The sequence below is a fragment of the Ovis canadensis genome, chromosome 2 (assembly GCF_042477335.2).
Source record: "Ovis canadensis isolate MfBH-ARS-UI-01 breed Bighorn chromosome 2, ARS-UI_OviCan_v2, whole genome shotgun sequence".
NCBI classification, from domain to species: domain Eukaryota; kingdom Metazoa; phylum Chordata; class Mammalia; order Artiodactyla; family Bovidae; genus Ovis; species Ovis canadensis.
Genome location: NC_091246.1, coordinates 137745208 through 137768699, shown reverse-complemented (window position 1 = coordinate 137768699; position 23492 = coordinate 137745208). Strand labels below are relative to the sequence as shown.

General features: G+C 42.5%; 1 protein-coding gene across 1 annotated transcript in view; it reads right to left on the bottom strand.

Annotated features, from left to right (window-relative positions):
- The window catches only part of PDE11A (phosphodiesterase 11A), a 429146-nt gene that overhangs the window by 96535 nt on the left and 309119 nt on the right, over nucleotides 1-23492 (bottom strand). Inside the window, exons 11-12 of the mRNA XM_069577105.1 lie at nucleotides 3716-3862; nucleotides 3347-3454 (exon numbers count right to left, since the gene is read on the bottom strand). Coding sequence (XP_069433206.1) covers nucleotides 3347-3454; nucleotides 3716-3862 — 255 coding nt within the window. The remainder of the gene's footprint in view (nucleotides 1-3346; nucleotides 3455-3715; nucleotides 3863-23492) is intronic.

Below are 23492 nucleotides of genomic sequence, written 5' to 3'. Positions count from 1 at the left end.
GAATGTTGCCAAGATCAACACCATCCGCCCCATTTCTTTCCAGGCAACTGGCTGGGAAACTTTGCCTTGGAGCGCCATCTAGAGGAAAATTCAGCGCACACGCGTCGTGCTCTCTCACCTTTGTAACTCCAGCTGAATGAATCCAGGGGTTAATTATAACTTTTCTTTCATATGAATAGAGAATTTTAGTTCTAATTCAACACGTGGAAGTGGAATATAAGATAACTAGAATGGAAATAAAATCACTGACGAGAGCAAAACAGTGAAACAGTATTCAGGAGTACCTGAAGCCTGAAGCCTTAGAGGCCACTCAAGGAAATAAGTAGGTTATCATTTTGCCTACGTTGGCTACCAAGGTCGTATTTCAGAAGTTAGAATTGATGCGTGAATTACGCTCACTTTTTTTTTTGCTCCTGATCAAGTAATCTCTGTTATCTCAATATTTACTTTCTTAGTGAAAAAATTCTGATTAACCAGTCTGACTATGGTCAAGTTGGAGAGGAGCATACTTGTGTTACGGACAAAGTTGACATTTTCAACCTACGGTAACCCTTAGTTCAGAAACATTTAATGAACAGAAAATAATATCTTTTCCAAATGTGGCTATTCTATTCAGTGTAAAAGAGAAAAAAATAACATTCACCAAAGTATTCTTTCCAAAGTCATGCATTTATTTTTCAACCTCTAGCCCCTTCTCCCCCTGGCCAAGAGAATTTTAAGAGTAAATTCTTCTCTTTTTGAGCTAGCATTAATACAAAAACAAAACCCAGACTTTCTCAAACAGTGATACTCTTCAAGTTTGCTGAGCAGACTTGCAAAAACAACTCTACCTTTGAAATATTTAGGCAGAACAAGTATCTCCATGGCGGTAACATTCTGAGAGCTCTGCCTGCTTGTTTCTTGAAAAGGATCAAGACTGTCCATACTGTGGAAAAATTTACTAAAGAACACTGGGTATGAATTCCCTTTTCTCCTAAATGTCCACTTGACCACGCAGTTCTTACCAGCTTCCTCTATCCCAGCTCTTTCAGTTCAGTTCAGTTGCTCAGTCACGTCCGACTCTTTGCAACCCCATGGACTGCAGCATGCCAGGCTTCCCTGTCACACATCACCAACTCCTGGAGTTTACTCAAACCCATGTCCATCGAGTCGGTGATGCCGTCCAACCATCTCACCCTCTGTCGTCCCTTCTCCTCCTGCCTTCAATATTTCCCAGCATCAGGCTCTTTTCCAATGAGTCAGTTCTTCCCATCAAGTGGCCAAAGTAATGGAGTTTCAGCTTCAGCATCAGTCCTTCCAATGAATATTCAGGACTGATCTTCTTTAGGATGGACTATTTTAAGGCTTATTGTAAAATCTGTTTCTGTTGATGACATCTTTAATAGCTCACTGAACAAGTTTCCTGCTTGGAGAAGGGAATGGCTACCCACTCCATAGACAGAGGAGCTTGTTGGACTACAATCCATGGGGCTGCAAAGAGTTGGACAAGGCAAGCGACTAACACTTGACATAATTCAGTCCTTCAATGAATAAGGTTCCTGCTTACTTATTTTGGTGATTCACCATAAATCCATAGGTTTTCCAAAATAATAGGTTAATAATTTCTTTATTGGATGTCCTCTGAGAGCCATATACATGCTCTGGACACAAAAAATTATTACTTGTCTATGAGATCTGATTTGGAAAAGTAAAATGAGAGGGTTTTTTTTTTTTTTTTTTCATGAAACATTGGTTCTTAAACATTTAAGGGTCTTGCTCAAAGCTTCTTCCTTCCTCATTTGACTGGCTGCCTGCTTTCATGGTGTATGTTACAGTGGGATGTCCAATTTTTCCAGATTGTTTTTCTTGCTCCTTAAGCAGTTGTGGACACCCTTCTCCCCACCCCCTCCCAACCCCCGCAAAAAAAAAAAAAAACAAGTCCTTGAGTGTAAAAGTGAAGACATTTTGGTCCCATCTTCTTATGCTATATGTGTATTTCAGTTCAAATCAATCCAACACAAATTTGCTGAAAGCTTACCAAGTACAGGATTGAGTACAGGGTGCTGGTGACATGCTCAACAGATAGATGTTGAGCAAATAAATGAAGGTTATTGCAAGAACAAGAAATGACTTCTTTAGCCTCAAGCTGCTTACTTTATAGGAGAATGAGAGATCTTTAACTTCAGATACACAGCAGAAAGAAAGATGTGTTGTACAAGACACAGTGCAGAGAAATAAGTAATTTTTGATGATTACTGATGATTATTGAAATTATTGATGATTATGGAAAAGGAGACTTCATGGGAAGACCAGCATTACATCAATGCATTTTAAAGAATGAGCAAAATTTTAGTAGGCAGGGAAGAGTGCAGAGTACTTCATGAGGAAGGAGCAGAAATCCTCCTTCACGTGGACCAAAGGAAAATGTTCGTCATTGGGCGTTCCCTCTTTCGGGTTTAAATTTTAATCTGGGTGCAAAGGTGTAAGGCGTTTAGATTTAAGTTATGAGAATCTTAAACTCATCTTCTCTTTTTCTGTGTGGCAGGTATGCTTACATACACTCATATGGATACACATGTATGTATGTATCACCTTGAGGCTAAAGAAACCAATATATTTAAGCCAGAAACCATTTTAACTGATAATTGCTTGACAGTGTAAGTAGAAATAAGACCAAATGAGCCTTATTTTTCACCAGAAAATGGAGATGAAGAGAGGATTCTGTTTTAGTCTTTGCCACAAACATTTGCTTTTAGATTAAATTCCAAGGCTTACCTCTGGCCAGCTGCCCCAGCTGTTTCTATAAAACAGACTGGCCACCTTCACTTTGTTACAGCACCTGGAGCAGAGCTTTGAAGCCTGGTGTGCCCTAAATCCTGAGAACACACACTCCTACTCTTTCCTTCCCACGGCCTCCCTGGACCTTCTCCAGATAAGCATCTCTCAGGATTCCCATGTCCCTGTGCATAACGTTCACACATCCCTTTTTTGGCTTTCCACCAGCCTGTGAGGTCTTATCCAGCAGATCTCTTTGTTTAGTCATTCATCCCCATATTCTCTGCAAAAAAGGTGGCTTTGAAATCCCAAGCATTTCTTTTGTTTATAAATAACCAGTTTCCCAAGATAAAACATTAAAAAGAGACTCAAGCAATCATTCAAAGACTACACCTGCTCCAAGGTGTCAGTGATTTTACAGCCTTAAAGCTCAGAGGTCGTTGTGAAATACACACTCCCGTCACCAGGGTAGGTAAGTTCCAACGTAAAGTTAATCACAGGGCAGCTTGACTGAGAAATGGGAATGTGAAGAGGAAGCCAGTAGGTCCTCACAAGTGACAGATGACTTTCCACTGTCACCGAACACACTTACAGTCAACATCGCAAACATCAGCTGGCACACGTTGAAGGCGTGTCTCCAGTTGTGGTACAGAACCATTCGGTAATTCTTCCTTACTGTCAGAAGCCACCTACACAGTGTCTGAAATGGGAAGGGAAAGTTTACATCAGGCAGTTCCATGTGTCTGCAGTGGGCCATGATCAAAATGATACCTTATGTCTGAGGAACCCTCAACATTGAGGCCCTCCCACAAACATCTCACACGATTCCCACAGTAATCCCACTAGGTATGCAGGGAAAGCATGATCATCCCCGATGAATATTTGGGAAACCCAAGGCTCAAAGTGGCTACCACGTTGTTCTTGGGTGCACTCCTGGGAGCCCCATGACCAAACATCTTACCTCATAGTCAATCTTAAATTTCTGTACCATCCCCAGCTCCATGAACATCCGAAGAGCAGCCGTAATCATGGCGTCAACGTCGAGAGAAAAGTCATCAAAGTGTATGTCGTCGATGGCAAGTTCTGACACCAGGGGGATGTTGGCTGCCTACAAAAGCACAAGATATAAGTCAAGCCAAGTTCACCAGCTTTTCCAAGCCCTTCATCCTGCTCTCCTCTCCTGCTTATCAGACATGCCACATAAATCAGACCTGACCTTGACTTACACTCTGATACAGCTAAACTCTGAGCTAGAAATGTCTTTTGTTTCTGAACTGCTAATGCCCCAAGCAAATGAAGAGGAGGGGAGGGGAGAAGGGAGAGGGAAGCTAATCTGGAGAAAAAAATACACACACTGGATCCAGTCTGCTGAATTTAGAATACAAAGCTGTCTAGTTTACTGAAATTGCAGTCAGACAGTATATTCAGATGCATATTACGGAGCACTGGATGCAAGAAACATCTGGGCAGCCAGCAGCTGTGAATTTTAATTGCTGCTATTCGGGGGAAGGACAGGGGCCTACAGCGCTGCTGTGTTTCTCGCAGCCTTAAATGCTGTCGCTGTGCACTTGCTCTTTGTTACACACGCGTTCTATATATTCAGAAAGGTGGAAGGGATTAGCAACACATCTCTAGTGCAAAATGTGTTTCTTCATAGGATAGAGATGTTTGGAGGATTAATGAGGGCATGTGTTTCATTGAAGGAATAAATTTGCAATATAGTGTCATTCTATAAAAACATCACAACGTTGTTATAACACTGGTCGTACAGATTCAGTGTTTTCAAAACACTCCTGTTTAGGCAGCTGTCAATCTGTTGCCCTACTCAAATTTAAAGGCAAGAAAAATTCTTTGGGAATATTTTTCTGGTTTCACTGGGTTTACCATATTCTTTGGGCCACGCTTGGTAAGGGAATCATTTCTATGTTTTCAGATTATCAGGGACCCTTCTGTATTCATAGTCCTAGTCTAGTCACTGAGTGTAAATTATCCAAGGAGTAATTTATGCTCTGGGACCACTGAGACTGAGCAATAAAATCCAGTTCTCCTCCCTATAAGCATCCCAGAAACCACTGAATCAACCCTTCCTCCCCGGCCCTGTTATCCTCCACAGAAACACACATCTCTAGGCTAAAATCCAAGCACTGGTTATTCACCACAATGTGGAAGAACAATGAACAACTGCAGACAGACTCTCTGCCTGCTATTCTGCTGTTTAATTTTATTAAAAATTAATCAGTGTGGGGGCTTCCCTGGTGGCTCAGAGGTGGAGAGTCTGCCTGCCAGAGCGGGTTCGCTCCCTGGTCCCGGAGGATCCCACATGCTGCGGGGCAACTGAACCCGTGCACCACAGCCACTGAGCTGCGCTCTAGGCTCCGGAGCCGCTACTGAGGCCCCTGTGCCCTGCAGCCTGCATGCTGCAGGGGGCGAGGACACCATGATGAGAGGCACAGGGCACTGTGGCAGAGAGTGGCCCCGTCTCACTTCCGCTGGAGAAGGCCCCACTCAGTGGCGAGGCCGTGGCGCAGCCATAAATACATTTTAAAAAACTAATCAACTTGGGGCTTCCCTGTGACTCAGTGGGGGAGAGTCTGCCTGCCAATGCAGGAGACACAGGTTGGATCCCTGATCCAGGAGGATCCCACATGCCATAGAGCAACCAAGTCCCTGAGCCGCAGCTATTGAACCTGCGCTCCAGAGTCTGGGAACCACAGCTACTGAAGCATATACACCCTCGAGCCCACGCTCTGCAACAAGATAAGCCGCTGCAACGAGAAGCCCGCACTCGACTAGGGAAAGCCTGCGCACAGCAAGGAAGACCCAGTATAGCCAAAAATGAATACATAAATACAGTTTAAAAGTAGTAGCTCAAAAAAATTAGTTGGCTTATCTTTCAGTGAATCACTTTACTATAGTAACATATTTGTAGAATCTAACTCCTTAGAATGAAAAAGGTAAGGTTTGTGAAATTCCAACACAGTGGTGATGGAAACGGTCTCTGTGTGGAGGTGCCCTTATTGGGAGTTCCTGGACTCATGCTAAGCACTTTATTATGTTGTTTTCTGTTGTTTTTTTCTTTTGAAATAATTTAAAATCAAAGTTATACATGCCTATAGTTTTAAGAGTAAGTTAGATCTGTAAGGTTAGTGACATACGCACACTAGCAGAACTCTTTGAGTGCCAAAATTTTCCCTTACTTAGAGGCAACCACTTTCAAATCATCTAGATACATATTTTTTTAATTTGGCGAAGTAAGGTGCTTGTGATTTTATTTTTAAATGATTTTCTGTTTTAAGCATTATCTGTTAGCTTCCTCCTTGTTGAAATGAAGATGAAGCTGTCTTATTCTGTATCTATCAATTTTTGCTACCTCATATACCATCCCTTCTCACTCCTCAGTATAGTAATATAGTAATTTTGTTTAGAGAAATATTCAGGATTTATAGTGTAATGACTCTGTAAAAGAAATTCACAGCTAAGTCATACAATTTACTATGGTTAGTTTTCCTTGATAGGATTTTGTATTCTCACAATTAAGAAACTGTCTTCTTTAATGTGAGCTTAGTTTTCTCCACCCTGATCACTAATTCAACCTCTAAGTTCAGTTCAGTTCAGTTGCTCAGTCATGTCTGACTCTTTGCCACCCCATGAATTGCAGAACGCCATGCCTCCCTGTCCATCACCAACTCCCGGAGTTCACTCAGACTCGCGTCCATCGAGTCAGTGATGCCATCCAGCCATCTCATCCTCTGTCATCCCCTTCTCCTCCTGACCCTAATCCCTCCCAGCATCAGAGTCTTTTCCAATGAGTCAACTCTTCGCATGAGGTGGCCAAAGTACTGGAGTTTCAGCTTTAGCATCATTCCCTCCAAAGAAATCCCAGGGCTGATCTCCTTTAGAATGGACTGACTGGATCTCCTTGCAGTCCAAGGGACTCTCAAGAGTCTTCTCCAACACCACAGTTCAAAAGCATCAATTCTTCGGCCCTCAGCCTTCTTCACAGTCCAACTCTCACATCCATATATGACCACAGGAAAAAACATAGCCTTGACTAGATGGACCTTAGTTGGCAAAGTAATGTCTCTGCTTTTGAATATGCTTTCTAGGTTGGTCTTAATTTTTCTTCCAAGGAGTAAGCATCTTTTAATTTCATGGCTGCAATCACCATCTGCAGTGATTTTAGAGCCCCCAAAAATAAAGTCTGACACTGTTTCCACTGTTTCCCCATCTATTTCCCATGAAGTGATGGGGCCAGATGCCATGATCTTCATTTTCTGAATGTTGAGCTTTAAGCCAGCTTTTTCACTCTCCACTTCCACCTTCATCAGGAGGCTTTTTAGTTCCTCTTCACTTTCTGCCATAAAGGTGGTGTCATCTGCATATCTGAGGTTATTGATATTTCTCCTGGCAATCTTGATTCCAGCTTGTGTTTCTTCCAGTCCAGCGTTTCTCATGATATACTCTGCATAGAAGTTAAATAAGCAGGGTGACAATATACAGCCTTGACGTACTCCTTTTCCTATTTGGAACCAGTCTGTTGTTCCATGTCCAGTTCTAACTGTTGCTTCCTGACCTGCATACAGATTTCTCAAGAGGCAGGTCAGGTGGTCTGGGATTCCCATCTCCTTCAGAATTTTCCACAGTTTATTGTGGTCCACACAGTCAAAGGCTTTGGCATAGTCAATAAAGCAGAAATAGATGTTTTTCTGGAACTCCCTGGCCTTTTCGATGATCCAGCGAATGTTGGCAATTTGATCTCTGGTTCCTCTGCCTTTTCTAAAACCAGCTTGAACATCAGGAAGTTCACGGTTCACATATTGCTGAGGCCTGGCTTGGAGAATTTTGAGCATTACTTTACTAGCATGTGAGATGAGTGCAATTGTGCGGTAGTTTGGGCATTCTTTGGCATTGCCTTTCTTTGGGATTGGAATGAAAACTGACCTTTTCCCGTTCTGTGGCCACTGCTGAGTTTTCCAAATTTGCTAGCATATTGAATGAAGCACTTTCACAGCATCATCTTTCAGGATTAACTCTCCACTAATTATCTAAATCTCATCTGAAAATGTTCAGATGCTTTGAGTATTCTAATAGTTTTATGAAGAAATCTCTGTCGGAACTTTCTGAACTATAGTCGGGACTTGCAGTCATCTCTGCCTGACATAGAGCTTTCATTCTAGATGTTTCTTCACCATAATTTTGGGGGTGCCTTCATCTCTCTTTTATTTCTATACCCCACATCTTTCTCTTTCCTGGCTCTCTCCTTATTTTGGTGAGACACATCTTACAATGGCTTCCCGAGAAAAGATGTATGTGCTAGGTAAATTTATGAGAGCTTGCATGTCTGGCATGTTTTCATGTTATTGTCACATTTGATGGAAGGTTTGCCCATATGTCAGTTGCTAGGTTGGAAGTCATGCCAATAGAATGTTGAGGGCATTCTCTTTTGGTTTTAGATCTTCTTTGGAGAAGTCAGAAGCTATTATGAACTCATTACCTTTGCAAATGATTCCTTCTCCCTCTCTGTTTTTGTGGGATCTTCTTTTTGCTTCCAGAGTTCTGAAATGTCATGAAAATGTGCCGAGGTGTGAGTTTATTTTCATGTATAACCCTAAGTACTTTGTGTGTCCTTTAATCTGGAAAACCATGAACTGCAATTCTAGAAAAAATGGAAAAATGCACTCTTTAATGATTTCTTCCCATCTATTATTTTTCTGGAATTCCCTTTTATCTGAACTTTGGACTGTTTTTTCTTTTTTCCTTTTCCTCCTGTCCTGTATTTAATTTTATTTCTTTTTACTCTTTCTAGGAAATATAACCTCTCCTTAATATTTTAATACTACAGCTTTCATTTCTAAGAGTTTTCTCTTTGTCTGGGTTTATTTTTATTTTTTAATAGCACCTTAATTTTGTTTCAGGAGGCAATATCTTCTCTTACCACTCTGAGGATGTCAATAATTCTACTTGACATTTTCTTCTCCCTTCAGAGTTTATGTCACTCTCTTCATTTTGTTTTAGCCTCTCTCTTTTTTATTGTGGTTGAAAACACACATTGTTATTGTTTAATCCCCAAATCTTGTCTGATTCTTTGTGACCCTATGGACTTTAACCTGCCAGGCTCCTCTGCCCATGGAATTTCTCAGGCAGGAATACTGGAGTGGATTGCCATTCCCTTCTCCAGGGGATCTTCCTGACCCAGGGATAGAACCTGTGTCCCTTATGTCTCTTGCATTGGCAGGAGGATTCTTTACCACCAAGCCACTGGGGCTTCCCTTAAAACAATACGGCATAAATTTATCCTCTCAAATTTTTTAAAGTGCACAGTATCATCTACTAGCTCTACCTTACTGTATAACAGATGTGCAGAACTTTTTCATCTTGCAAGATGGAAACTGTACCCAATGAACAACTTTCCACCCGCCACCACCCCCAGCCCTGCCAGAAGCAGTCATTCTTATTTCTGTCTCTGTGAGTTTCACTTCTCTAGACACCTCAGATGTGGTCTCATGCAGTACTCGTCCCTTTGTGATTGGCTTACTTCACTTAGCAAAATGTCTTCAGGGGTCACCACAATGTACCATAGAAAAGTATTTCCTTCTTTTTTTAAAGCTGAGTAATATTCCATTCTAGGTATTCAGCACAATGGTAAATACATTCTTACTCCACTCATGGTTGATAGTTTAGTCTCTTTCTCAATCAGCTTATCCTTCCTTAAATCATTTTAACATAGGCAAGGCTTCCGAGGTAATAGAGATTTTGCCCAGCTGTGTGGTGATCTTTGGTTTTCTGCCCCTGTTTAAAAGCAGAGCCCTGAAAGCTTCTTTTAGAAGAGCTTCTGGGGGCTTCTCTGGACAGGGATCTGACTGACCCCTTACCTTGGGAAAGCCATCAAATGTCTGAATCTTTGGGTCTTTGCTCTTTAGCTACTCAGGTTCCTCAGAGAAGAATCTTCTGGTATTACAGGAACAGAGATTGGAGAAGAAACTCAGCACTGGTCTATAACTTCATTCAGTCCTCTTGTTTTCAGCCTGCATTCCTACCCTCAAGCTCTGCGCTTGTTTAACCCCATCCCAGAGGCCTGCTGTTATACCTTCTTCAGAGGATAAGCCTCTAGTCTTTACAGAGTGGAGGGTGGGATAAAGAATCTGGAGGTCAAACTGCTTCTTAGATTCTCTGTTTCTTATTTATAGCCTTCCCTTCATCTCTGTTTCCAAAGGTACTTACTTAGCCAATTCCTGAGCTGTTTGATGGGGAGGGGTCTGTGGTATAAACCTGTTTACCTTTCAGCTTTTCCCACTGATAGCTTATTTGTCTTTCTTGGGTTTGCTGAATTACTTAATATTTATCCATCTGTTTTCTAGCTTTAAAAAGTTTATCTTTGTTAAGTCCTTGCCCAATTTCTATATTTTTGAGAATACATGCCCTTAAAAATGTCCTTTTGTTGTTATTTTAGTTGGGCTTCAACAAAAGAAAATGAGTGTATCTACTGTACCATCTTTATCTAGTAATCATTTAAATGATCTTTATTAAATAGTGCCTTAAATGGTCAGCTTCATGGGAAATAGATGGGAAAACAGTGGAAACAGTGTCGGACTTTATTTTTTGGGGCTCCAAAATCACTGCAGATGATGATTGCAGCCATGGAATTAGAAGATGCTTACTCCTTGGAAGGAAAGTTATGACCAACCTAGATAGTATATTCAAAAGCAGAGACATTCTTTGCCAACAAAGGTCCATCTAGTCAAGGCTATGGTTTTTCCAGTAGTCATGTATGGATGTGAGAGTTGGACTGTGAAGAAAGCTGAGGGCCGAAGAATTGATGCTTTTGAACTGTGGTGTTGGAGAAGACTCTTGAGAGTCCCTTGGACTGCAAGGAGATCCAACCAGTCCATTCTAAAGGAGATCAGTCCTGGGATTTCTTTGGAAGGAATGATGCTAAAGCTGAAACTCCAGTACTTTGGCCACCTCATGCGAAGAGTTGACTCATTGGAAAAGATTCTGATGCTGGGAGGGATTTAGGGCAGGAGGAGAAGGGGATGACAGAGGATGAGATGGTTGGATGGCATCACCGACTCGATGGACATGGATTTGGGTGAACTCCAGGAGTTAGTGATGGACAGGGAGGCCTGGTGTGCTGCAATTCACAGGGTCGCAAAGAGTCAGACACCACTGAGTGACTGAACTGAACTAAACTAAATGGTCAGCTTGGAGAGCTCACACGTAAGCCAGCCTTTGGATTAAGTCCCTTTGAATCTATGTGCACGAGCCTGGCTGCAACCATGTAGACCTCTCTCTTATGTGTCATCCTGATCTCACTCACTAGGCTGTAACAATCTCAGAGGCAGATGGCATGTTTCTTTCCCTTAGAGAAGCTCCAGAATGACTGTCTACTTCCATCACACATTTCAGGGCTTTGCATACAGAGAATGCCATGTACTTAGAATGTTCTGTGTTTGTTATAATTTGTTCAAATTCAAATACAGCTGGAAAACCACTTCCCAAGAGGGTAGAAGCCCTGTCCCAGAACACGCAGGTCTTTCTGGTCTAAGGAGAGGAGTTGGGTTCTGCACTGGCCAAGGAAGATAACCCTCTTACAGCTTGTTGCCAAGAAGCAGCAATGATGATGGGGACTGCACTGCTGATTTCCAGGTGGCCCTTGTCTTGCGGGTTATTTATAGTATATTCCCTGATGCCATTATAAATCCTCTATCTTTCAAAGGCACTAAATTCCCTTAATTATCTTAAAAATTAAAGAATATAGGCATTTTTTCATTATGAAATGTTAATGGAAAGGAAATAAGAACATTAGGTTGAAAAATGTAGGATGACCTCTGGTTCACCAAGACCCATCCTTATTGACCTTGTCTTTTTTCCCCTAATAGGTTGATTGATCCATGGTTAAATCATACCAGTGTATAGATCATTCTGGGCCCTGTCGTAAACCCTTGCTGATACTTGTAGATGCAGAGAAAGTCCCAAGCCTTTGACCATTTTCAGCTATTTTGAGAAGTATTGATAGTTTTCAACTACACTCTTGAGTTCAAGAGCAGTTTCTGGAGAAATATATGAAGAAGAGAGTCATGTGCGTCCCTTGGAGGCATACACGGAGATCTAGTCCACAAAAGATTTGAGAAGAGCATCCCCAAATTTCCTCGTTATAGAGCCACAAGCACCCCATCTCTTATAAATAGAGAATGGGGCCGCATCTTCCAAACCTGTAATGAGTCTAGCCATAGGATATTAACAAAACAAATCAAAGTCAATTTCTCCAAGTGTCAGTCTTCAACTTTTAAATATTTATAAGGTACCATTTCCCTAAATCAAAGAGGAGTGCTACAATCCAAAATAGCTACTGAATTAATAGCCAGGAAATAACATTTGGATAAAAGAACCATTTACTTTATTGCCGCAATAAATGAAAACACAGAATTATGAGTCCTGGAGCTAATTTGAATAATGTTCAAGAAGTGGGACTCTAGCTGTCTGGGAGTTCCTGATATCCTCTGACCATTCCTCTTCTTTGTTTGGGTCTTCATAGTTAAGTGGTTATCAAAGGGAGTCATAAAACTGCCTCCTCTAAAACTGAAAAGGTAGCTTTACAAAGAGGCTGTAAAATGTTAAAATACTAGCCTGGATCCCTTGACACATGAATATTACATTTTATGATGCTCAGAAAATAGGAAGAAACAACAAAGTGGATGGTGGTCCTGCCCTAGCAATTGAAAGGGGAACTGTGTTGCCAGTCCGAGCCACTCACCCACTTATCCCTCTTGACAAGAAGATCCTGGGATGAATGAAATACTGAAGACAGGACCCTGGACTGTGGTGATCCAGAAGGGACTGCAAAGTTCTTTGTTTTGCCAGCAGTGTTACAGCACTTACTGCATACGTGACAGGTGCTCTTCCAGCACTGTATGTATATTAATTCATTTGACTTTCACAAGGACCCTAGAGGTAGGGGCTATTCCTAATCCCATGTTACAGATGAGGCAACTGAAACAGATGACAGACAGTTTGTTCACATTTGCACAGTTGTGATTGGTAGAGATGGATATGAACCTGAGGCATCTTTTCTAGAGCCTGGCTCCTAACTACTATGTTGCTGCTGCTGCTAAGTCGCTTCAGTCGTGTCCGACTCTGTGTGACCCCATAGATGGCAGTCCACCAGGCTCCCCCGTCCCTGGGATTCTCCAGGCAAGAACACTGGAGTGGGTTGCCATTCCCTTCTCCAAGGCATGAAAGTGAAAAGTGAAAGTGAAGTCGCTCAGTCGTGTCTGACCCTCAGCGACTCCATGGACTGCAGCCTCCAGGCTCCTCCATCCATGGGATTTTCCAGGCAAGAGTACTGGACTGCCTCTAAAAATGGACCACTGCCAAGCCAAAGGGTTTCCTAAGCCTGCGTTGTGCAGATAACTTAGGTGCACCATGAACAGTGCTTAGAATTCCTGCATGACTAGCCTCTTGATCCATTTTTTATGATGGTCAACCTGAATCCATTTGACGGGACAATGCTTTGATCTGTATTTGGATGAATCCACTCGGGGAGGTCTCTAAACTCACAACGGCTCTTAAAATAAGCTCCAGATATTAGCTTTGTTTTGACTACTGTGAACACAGAATCAGCTCAATACTCTCAAGACCATCCTGAAAAAACTAACTTGTCCTCTGCAGGAGTAGAGGCAGACTTGAGGCAAAGGACCTCAGCTCACACTGACCAGCAGAGCACTGGTGGGACTCTGATACCATGCTCGGCTGGGCAAGGTAGCAGAGTAAAATAAGGGAAGCAGTAAGCAGGCGGGATGGTGGGTGGAGAGCAGGGAGATGAGGCATCCTTCTGACCAGATGGGGCTCTAGGAAGCTTTCTCTTGGATGTCTGCGACACAGCTGAGATATGCTCAAAACACATGCAGTCAGGCTTTAGAGGGACTAGTAGTACTAGAAGTAACTAGTAATTTGTAAGGATAGCCAGAAGTAACTAGTAATTTGGATGGTACCTAGTCTCCTCTCTGGTGGTGGAGGAAGAAGTTGTAACTGATTTTATTCTTCCTCAAGAAAGGAGGACACAGTTCCTTATGAATCTCAGGATGAGGGCTTCCCAGCCAGTGCTAGTGGTAAAGAATCCTCCTGCGATTGCAGGAAACTCAAGAGATCCTTGGGTTGGGAAGACCCCTTGGAGAAAGGAATGGCAACCCACTCCAGTATTCTTGCCTGGGAAATCCCATGGACAGAGGAGCCTGGTAGACTACAGTCCATGCGGTTGCAATGAGTCGGACAGGACTGAGCACAGCACAGTATATGAGGCTGCTTACTTAACGTACACCAACTTCTGAAGAGGGAAAGCTGGGGTATTTCTACTGCATGTGAAGCTTGGGAAAGACACAGAATTCCAAAAAGAGGGAGCAATGAAGCTTAGGTAGTGCACCATCAGTTGACTAAGAAGGCGTGGGCCCAGCACATTCGCAGGCTACACAGGCTCACTCATCTACACACAACACAGAAGCTATGAAAGGCTGGGAGGCCATCTGGTGGCACGGGTGGCAGGGATGAGAAGATCTGAGTCCTCCTCGTGCTCTTGGGGCCAGGCACACAATGGTATAGTCAAACTCTGCAGTTCATGGGCTAAATTTATATACAGAAGCAGTAAAATTTAGAACCTAAGAGAGAATAAAAATGTCTAAGAATTGCCAAGAAATAGTTTTTAAAAAAGAAATACAAGGCCCTATTCTATCTCTTGCTAAAGCCAATAATAAACATAGTATATGTTCATATGTAAAAACTTAGACTTTATCCTTTTAATTCAGCCCATTCTGTTTTTACTACGTCACTCCCTCTTTAAATGTCTTTAAGGACTGAACGTGGCCTGCTGAATGTAGTGAATTTCTTAGTTGGCATCCAAGTATCTTCATAAACTGGCCCCACATTGCCCATCCAGTGTTTTCATCTTCTAGTTTTCCATGGAAGCATCAGGCTGGGGAATTTATCCTCCTTTTTCTCTTCTCTACCTCCATAGCATCAGATTATTCTACCCTTCCACCCACAGGGCTTGACTTCCTCCTTACTCTGCCAGCTGCAATTCAAGTCTCATCTGCCGTAGAAGTTCATCCCATTCACTCATTCCTTCTTATCCCACAGTCACCATGCCCTTCTCTGGAGTTGCATCAGTCAGTTCAGTTCAGTCACTCAGTCGTGTCCGACTATTTGTGACCCCATGAATCGCAGCACGCCAGGCCTCCCTGTCCACCACCAACTCCCGGAGTTCACTCAGACCCACGTCCATCGAGTCAGTGATGCCATCCAGCCATCTCATCCTCTCTTGTCCCCTTCTCCTCCTGCCCCCAATCCCTTCCAGCATCAAAGTCTTTTCCAATGAGTCAACTCTTTGCATGAGGTGGCCAAAGTACTGGAGTTTCAGCTTTAGCATCATTCCTTCCAAAGAAATCCCAGGGCTGATCTCCTTCAGAATGGACTGGTTGGATCTCCTTGCAGTTGCATAGATCACTGTAATGTTTATAGCCACTTTATACTCTGAGGTTTTCAAATATACCCCTTAGAGTAGGAATTAAGTTCCTGAACCATCTAGGCAGATTGGCTTGAATGTGTTTATGTGTGATTTGGGGAAGGAGGTCCATAGCTTCTCCTGATTCCTCTGTAGTTTAACATGGGTTCTTAACTGGACACAATCCCCAGGTGACCCTCATGTGCACTCGTGTTTGAGAAGAACTTCCCTAGAGGCTGTTTGCCCCTAGGGTCCTGGTATCTGTGAACACCTAAGCTTTCCATGGAATGGCAGAGCTTCCCATTACAGGGCTAAGTAAGTCAAATGGCATTTTATATATTTGCCTTTTTTAAGTGTATAAAAGCAAGGAAGATTAGTAGTCAATATCACTATATTGAAAAAGAGAGCAAAGTTTAAAGAAATACAAACTCTGGGTGCAACTTTCCCCTTCTCTTGCTAAAATTTAATTATTCTCAATTATTGTATTGTTCACTTTGGTTTTCTAGGCATGAACAGACCTATCACTTCGATCCTCTTAATAGAAGGATGAAACTTCTACCATCTCTTCATATGTGATTTTCAGAAATTTCACCATAAGTTAAAAATCACAGGGCCTTTCCTTTATTTCTCCTTAAGCTATTTTGGTGAAACAATCTTATCTCTAACTGTTTCCTGTTAATCTCAGAAACTGCCTTTGCTATCTTTCATGCAGCTACACAACTTTCATGAGAAAGCGTGATTCCCACATATTTCTCTGGTCATGGTGAGGAGCAAAAGAAAAAGAAACATCATGGGGACTACCTCCTTTTGAAATAGAAAAACTTTCTCTTATGTGAACTGTCTTTTCAACCATGGCTCCTGGAGAGTTCTACCAATAATACGCCCTCATTATTTATGTTTGTCCAAGAAACAGTTCTGATTAGCAGCACTGAAAATTTAAATAATGCATTTCAACAGAAACAAGTCATTTCAAAAGAGATTTTCTTTTCTCCTAGTATATAACCTTTAAAATAAAGTAGAAAACCCTTCAGTACTGGGCTTCCCTGGTGGGCCAGGGGTAAAGAATCTGCCAGCCAGGGCAGGAGACATGGGTTCGATCCCTGGTTTGGGAAGATCCCACATGCCTCAGAGCAACTGAACCCCTGCAGCACAGCTACTGAGCCTGTGGTCTAGAGCCTGGGGACCGCAACTGCTGAACCCACATGGTGCACCTCCTGAAGCCCGGGTGCCTCGGGCCTGTGCTCCACAATGAAAGAAACCATGGCAATAAGAAGCCAGGGCACCACAACTAGAAACTAGCCCCTGCTCACCACAACTAGAGAAAAAGCTTGCATAGCAACAAAGACCCAGCACAGCCACAAATAAACAAGTAAATAAAAATTACTTAAAAACCATTTAGTACAAGTTTTTAAAAGAAACGTATCAAGTGTTTCCTCTTTAACACATGCAGTTGATATAGTATATAACTATATATTTCCATGTTTTCCGTAGGTGCTTTATGAAAGAAGATTGTTTAAAAGTAAGATTACAAGATCAATCCACCTTGGATTTTGTATGTTACAGTGATCTTAAAAGCACTGTTTTTGGTAAATAGAACCAGCCTTAAGAGAAGATGATGTGTTAAAACTTTAATTTCAAATTAAATTAATCTGAAACTTTAATTTCAAATGTCTGTTCATCTAGCTTATGGTCCCTAAGTGAGGCTGGCATTCCTAAGTAATTTCTCTTTGAAAAAAAAAAAGTTTCTATTATTAAAGTTTACTGCTTTCTTAATAAAGATTACTCAATATAGTATATCAAAGTGTTGTTTTGTTGTTGCTGGTGGTATTGAAAGAGACATAACCTGTTTTGTCTTTAAAAATGTTTAATGTGGATTTCAAAGATCCAGGCAATAACAGAGAAAAAAAGAAATAAAAAATAGGCCAGAAAGACAAATCAAAGGGAAACTAAGGATAGGAATGTAAAGCAATCAGAAGTGAAGTTACTAAGCAAAATGTATGCCACAGCACCATCAATGCATTTGTAAGGATAGCCAGAAATTTGTCTGCAGGCTTCCTAATAACTACTACAGAGATACTCTGATATATTAGATGATTTACAGTGTTCAAAAGATTTAAGAAAAAAAAAGCAGGGGCAAAGAAGGCCCACAGAGACATAGCTATGCTATCTCTGAATCTACAGAGAAATATCTTCTGTGTTTTTCATGGAAAAGTTTCCCAAGCCAGTGATTCAGAGCTGGACCCCAGACCGATTACATCAACATCACCTGGCAACCTGTTAGAAAGTTGTGAGATAGGAACACTCTAAACCAAGTGCTGCCTGTCCAGCATGGCCTTTCCAGCCCAGTGAACTGTCACCTTCAGTCTTGGCTCTGATAGAATCACCATCCTGTGTGTACACTGCCTCTCTGACTCATACCCTCGATTGGACCTTAGTGGCTTCCTGCCCACCTCCACCTCGACGTGCTGAGCTGTGGGTTTTGCTTGAGTCCTTGCTGCCTCTCTCAGCCGCAGCCTCGCCTGAGATGTGCTTCTTCCATGCTCCACGGTGCCTGGTAGCTTACAGGGCACACGGCAGGGACTCTACAATTGTGTGATGGGTAGGGGTATACTCTGCACTCACTGGTGGTTTATCTAAGTCTCTAAGTCCACCTGAAGAGTATTAAAAGAGGGGTAGGAAATTAAACAGTATTACTAAAGAGATTTATAGATGATAACCTCGGCCATCGTTTACGAAGTAATACAGAGTCTGTAATAAATAATACAGACTTACTCAACATTGCCTCCATTTACAAGAAGACACTTCAAATGTTAGCTTCCTACAGCTTAAATACTAACTACTCTAACTAACAGCCCTTCTATATTAGCTTCAGGACAATCTAGGCATCTTAGGAAACAAAAAGTTCACCCAACACCTTTAACTTTTCTGCTATTAGCCTCAGCATGCTGCAGTTTTTCTAAAGGTTTGAATTTAGTGAGCAGACTCAGATGTTTATTTCACAAACAGAAACTTATAATAGATGGTCAGAAATTCCCAACTGTTGGTGGGAATGGTGCAAAGGAAAAAAAATGCGATTTTATGCACAAATATGATTTCAACATGGTTTGAAAAGATAACTGCTTGCATTCCAGGCTGGGAGGAAATATCTAAAATTCCAGGTGAGGGCTCTCTTCTGCCTGCCTGAAACATCATCATTAGAGTTTCATTAACATAAATCAGAGAATTATTCCCTATTAAAATGAAAATACCTTGGAGGCAATGGGGTGGAAGGTAAGGCTCATAAAGCGGGACAGAAAATGAGAATAATTCCCTAAGAAATGTGACAACAACTTGACAACCAGATAGAAAAGAATGAAGGAGAAAGAAGGTGAAATAACTTTTGTAAGAAAGAGTTGAGGTTGTCCAGGACATCAGCTCTTCATTATGGATCTGGGTTTGGGAATTGGTAATTCCAGAGGAGGGCATAGCAACCCACTTCCGTATTCTTGCCTGGAAAATCCCCATGGACAGAGGAGCCTGGTGGGCTGCAGTCCATGGGGTCACAAAGAGTCGAACACAACTGAGCGACTAAGCACAATAAGGACCAGGAGTTGGTGAAGGACAGGGAGGCCTGGCGTGCTGCGATTCATGGGGTCGCAGAGTCGGACATGACTGAGCAAATGAACTGAACTGAACTGACTGAGTGGACTAACACACAGCTAAAGACTAAGGAACATCACATTGTTTTGTTTCTGCAGTTTGAAATTAGAGGTTTATCAAAGGATTTCCACTAGTGAGAATCACAGAAATAAATGAATTCTAATTCTGAACCATGATCCTGTGCCTGAAGCAGAAGGGACAGCAAGGAGACGGAGCCTGGAGACCTGTGAAGGGGTAGAGAAGGACAGGGGATCAAAAGGAACTGGGACCTCAACCTCCCCTTTTTGTGGTTCTGGTAAAAGTCCCACCTGATCTTACCCTCGTGTGCCGGGAAGATGGGTCCCAACACCCTGTTACAAAGTTCCACATGCCTCCATGGGAGCAGAACCAGGGAGGGGCAAAACCTGACGGTTGGGACTAGAACTCATAGCTGATGCCAACAGTGGGGCCGCACTGGGAGGGAGCGTGTGGGGCTGCCGACCAGGACATGGCTTTGCTCAGGTTTTCCACTCATGCCATTGGCCTGATCCCACTTTCTCTCCCCTTGTTCTACATCTGAAGCCCCATCATTGTGGCCTGTTAGTTGGGGTTGGGAGTGCAACCTATCATTGCAAACATATGTGGTTGGCCAGGCAATATCATTTTCCAAGAATTGGTCAGAGAAATATCTCAATATTCATGCACATGCAGAAGCAATGAAAATCCTGTGAACCAAAAATATAACAGAGTCCCTCTGTCATCTCTGAAATTAAGCATCTCTGCTTTGCCACAGCGTGTAGCTGAATGTCTTCCTGGAGAAAAATAGACTCAACTTTCCACACGTTTTCCATGGCTTCTCTATGCAGCAAGATAAATAAGACTTTATACTCTTTTACTTATAGATCCAGTAATATTTATATTGGTTTTTGCTATAAAAGCACAGGAAGCATTATAAAAAAGTTTCTACTCTTGAGGCAGAAGAAAGCAATCACCTGCACTGAAGAAACAATCTATCAAGAAAGGCATGCAGGGTGGGGGACGGATTCCCCACGCACAATTCACTGTCTAGAATTGTGCCTGCATTTACTCTCAGATGGGCGCAGGTGTGCCCCAAAACACATTCACACGTCCATCAATGCACGCAGTGTCACAAACACACACACACACACACACACAATTTTTAATTTGCTCTGACTTCTATCACAATTTTATTAGTCCTCTCTGTCTTGCCTTTCTTCAGACTGTCCTTCCACACTGATGAACATTTTAATTTTGCCTTGACTGTGTTGGTGATGGTATATGTTGGTATTTATTTAAGCTGAATGTCCTGAGAAGGCAAACATATTTTGGAAACAAAATTATATTTGGAAACATAGACGTGTCAGTGAAAATACACATAAATTTAACAACATTTAGAATTTTCATTTAAACAGGAATTCAACACATTTAGATGGGTTGGCTCTTTTGTTAGTATCTAGTAAGATAGGCATTAGAAGAATGTTTTTTCCCACCATGGTGCATTTATTGAGATGCACTATGTACCAAGCATCATGAAAAGTGCTTCATATTTAATCCTCCAACAACCCAGGGGGTAATATTCCACCATTAGTCCCAATTTAGCCCCCTTAGCACAGATGAGGAAACTGATGAGATTAAGGATATGAGTAAGAATAAATGCCTAAGTCCCCATAATTAGAAAGCTGCTGCATCTGCCCGAGGTCTGCAGCCACTCCCTTGTGCTGTCTTCACGGTCATCTGAACGCTCTCTCAGCTTAGACGCACTGTGCGTTGCCATGGCGTTATTGATTCCAGACGGTCTGGTCCAGGCAGTACTTATTTATTTATTTACCTTCGTAAGTCTGTCTCTCATCATTCATAAGTTCCATAAGGAAAGGATTAAGTTCTCAGATGTCAGCAATTATTACAGCCTCGTATTTCTTTCATGACTGCTCCATCCCAAATGCGGGTTAGTGGTATGCTAAGTGCATCATGTCTGGAGCCAGACAGATGTGCCTTAGACTCTGAGTTTGCACCACTTGCTAGAGCTGTAGCCTTGGGCATCTATTTTCTCTTCTGAAAAAGGAATATAACAATAACTGTATTTCATAGTCATTAAAAAATTGAGATAAAATACTTCTGCCAGGTTCATAGGAGGCCCTCAAAATATATCAGTGTATTCACATGCTAGGGCTGCCACAACCGAAAAGAAGTACATCAAGGCTGTATATTGTCACCCTGCTTATTTAACGTATATGCAGAGTACATCATGAGAAATGCTGGGCTGGAGGAAGCACAAGCTGGAATCAAGATTGCTGGGAGAAATAGCAATAACCTCAGATATCAGATGACACCACCCTTACGGCAGAAAGTGAAGAGGAACTAAAAAGCCTCTTGATGCAAGTGAAAGAGGAGAGTGAAAAAGTTGGCTTAAAGCTCAACATTCAGAAAACGAAGATCGTGGCATCTGGTCCCATCACTTCATGGCAAATAGATGGGGAAACCGTGGAAATAGTGTCAGAGCTTATTTTTGGGGGCTCTAAAATCACTGCAGATAGTGACTGTAGCCATGAAATTAAAAGATGCTTACTCCTTGGAAGGAAAGTTATGACCAACCTAGACAGCATATTAAAAAGCAGAGACATTACTTTGTCAACAAAGATCCATCTAGTCAAGGCTATGGTTTTTCCTGTGGTCATGTATCGATGTGAGAGTTGGACTATGAAGAAAGCTGAGCACCGAAGAATTGATGCTTTTGAACTGTGGTGTTGGAGAAGACTCTTGAGGGTCCCTTGGACTGCAAGGAGATCAAACCAGTCCATCCTAGAGGAGATCATCCCTGGGGGTTCATTGGAAGGACTGATGTTGAAGCTGAAACTCCAATCTTTTGGCCACCTGATGCAAAGAGCTGACTCATTGGAAAAGACCCTGATGCTGGGAAAGATTGAGGGCAGGAGGAAGAGGGGACAACAGGATGAGATGGCTGGATGGCATCACCGATTCCATGGACATGAGCTTGGGTAAACTCTGGGAGTCAATGATGGACAGGGAGGCCTGGTGTGCTGTGGTTCATGGGGTCACAAAGAGTCGGACACGACTGAACGACTGAACTGTGGGAGCCTTAAACAATGCAGATTCCTTTTCTCTCAGTTCTGGAGGCTGGAAGTCCAAGATCAAGGTGTTGGCAAGTGTGGTTTCTGCTGTACCTTTTTCTTTGGCTGGCAGATGGCTCCCGACTTGCTTTGTCCTCACATGGCCTTTCTTCTGTGTGTGTGTGTGTGCACATGCGTGCGTGCATGTGTGCGCAAGTGTGCATCCCTGGTGCCTCTTCCTCTTCTTATAAGGACACCAGTCATTTTGGATTAGCAACACCCCCCCTCCATGATGTCCTTGAGACGTAATCACTTCTTTAAGGACCCTATCTTTAAATACAGTCACATTCTAAGGTACTAGGGGTTGGGTTTCAACATATGAATTTAGGAGGGGAAGGAAATTCAATTTCATCCATAACAGATAATTACCATTATCGCAGATGAACTGAATACTAAATCTCCAGGAACTCAAGATAAATATTCATGCCAGATCCATGGTGGCCCTCTTCCAAAGTATCCTAATGACATTTCTAGTCTCGTCTTTCCCTGGTTCCTTGGAGAAGACAATCGAGAAAGGCTTCCTCTCCGTAGCAAACTCTTGCAAAGAAATGTATTCTAGGCTGGGATATCCAAAACACATTGGAGAAAAACATGATTCATCAAGTTCAAGTTCATCGCAACTTGGGAGCCATCTGCCAGCCAAAGATAAAGATCAAGGGGACTGTAACCTTGTCGAATCTGAAATCAGGCTGCCCATCCTCCCAGGCTGTGATCCTCTTGTGGAGAGCTGGCGACCGTGTTGTGCTTTAGCCTAATATCTTGTTGAGTGAGGCCTTAGCATCCCTGTGCTCCTATTGTGGTACTTCCCTTATTTAGAAAATGACTGCCTGGCTATGCTGCTGAGAAAAGGCCCAGGAAAGATTCCTTCCCCTAGGAGAGCCCTGGTGTGCCATCCTCAATTTGTCTCACCCTGCAAGGCTCAACAGTCTCCATCTGCAAGGCTCTGGTCTTATCTCTCTCCCTACATAAAGCCCACCCCAGAACATCTCTCAAGTCAAGTCCCCCCGTATGTTTTGTCTTTTATTCTTCTATAGCATTTGCTACCATCTCTTAAAATTACTGTGCAGTCATTCTTTCGCTCATTCATTGAACAAATACTTAGTGAGGGCTTCCTGTATGCCAGGTACCTGCAGAGTGATGTGCGTTCATTAATCTTACTAGACAGGGACCCCCTGGAGGGCAGGACAGAATAGATCTCTGTCATGTTCATTTCTGTACCATCCAGATGGCTTTCCCTAAAAGTTAGCCTAATTTGATTGACAGATGTAAAAGGCTAATTTCTCTGAGAACAGTTTCCTCTGAAGGAAGAGGTGGTTAGCAAAGTAAAGAAGGCGGTATCTTGGGTTTTGAGGAAAAGCTTCATTTCCAATGGGCAAGAGAGGTAACAGAGGTTTCAACTCTATTTCTACTCGAAAAGAGGGGACCCTGGGTCAGAGGGGATGTGGCTGAGCCAGCATGAGGCGCATGCTAGGGGCCAG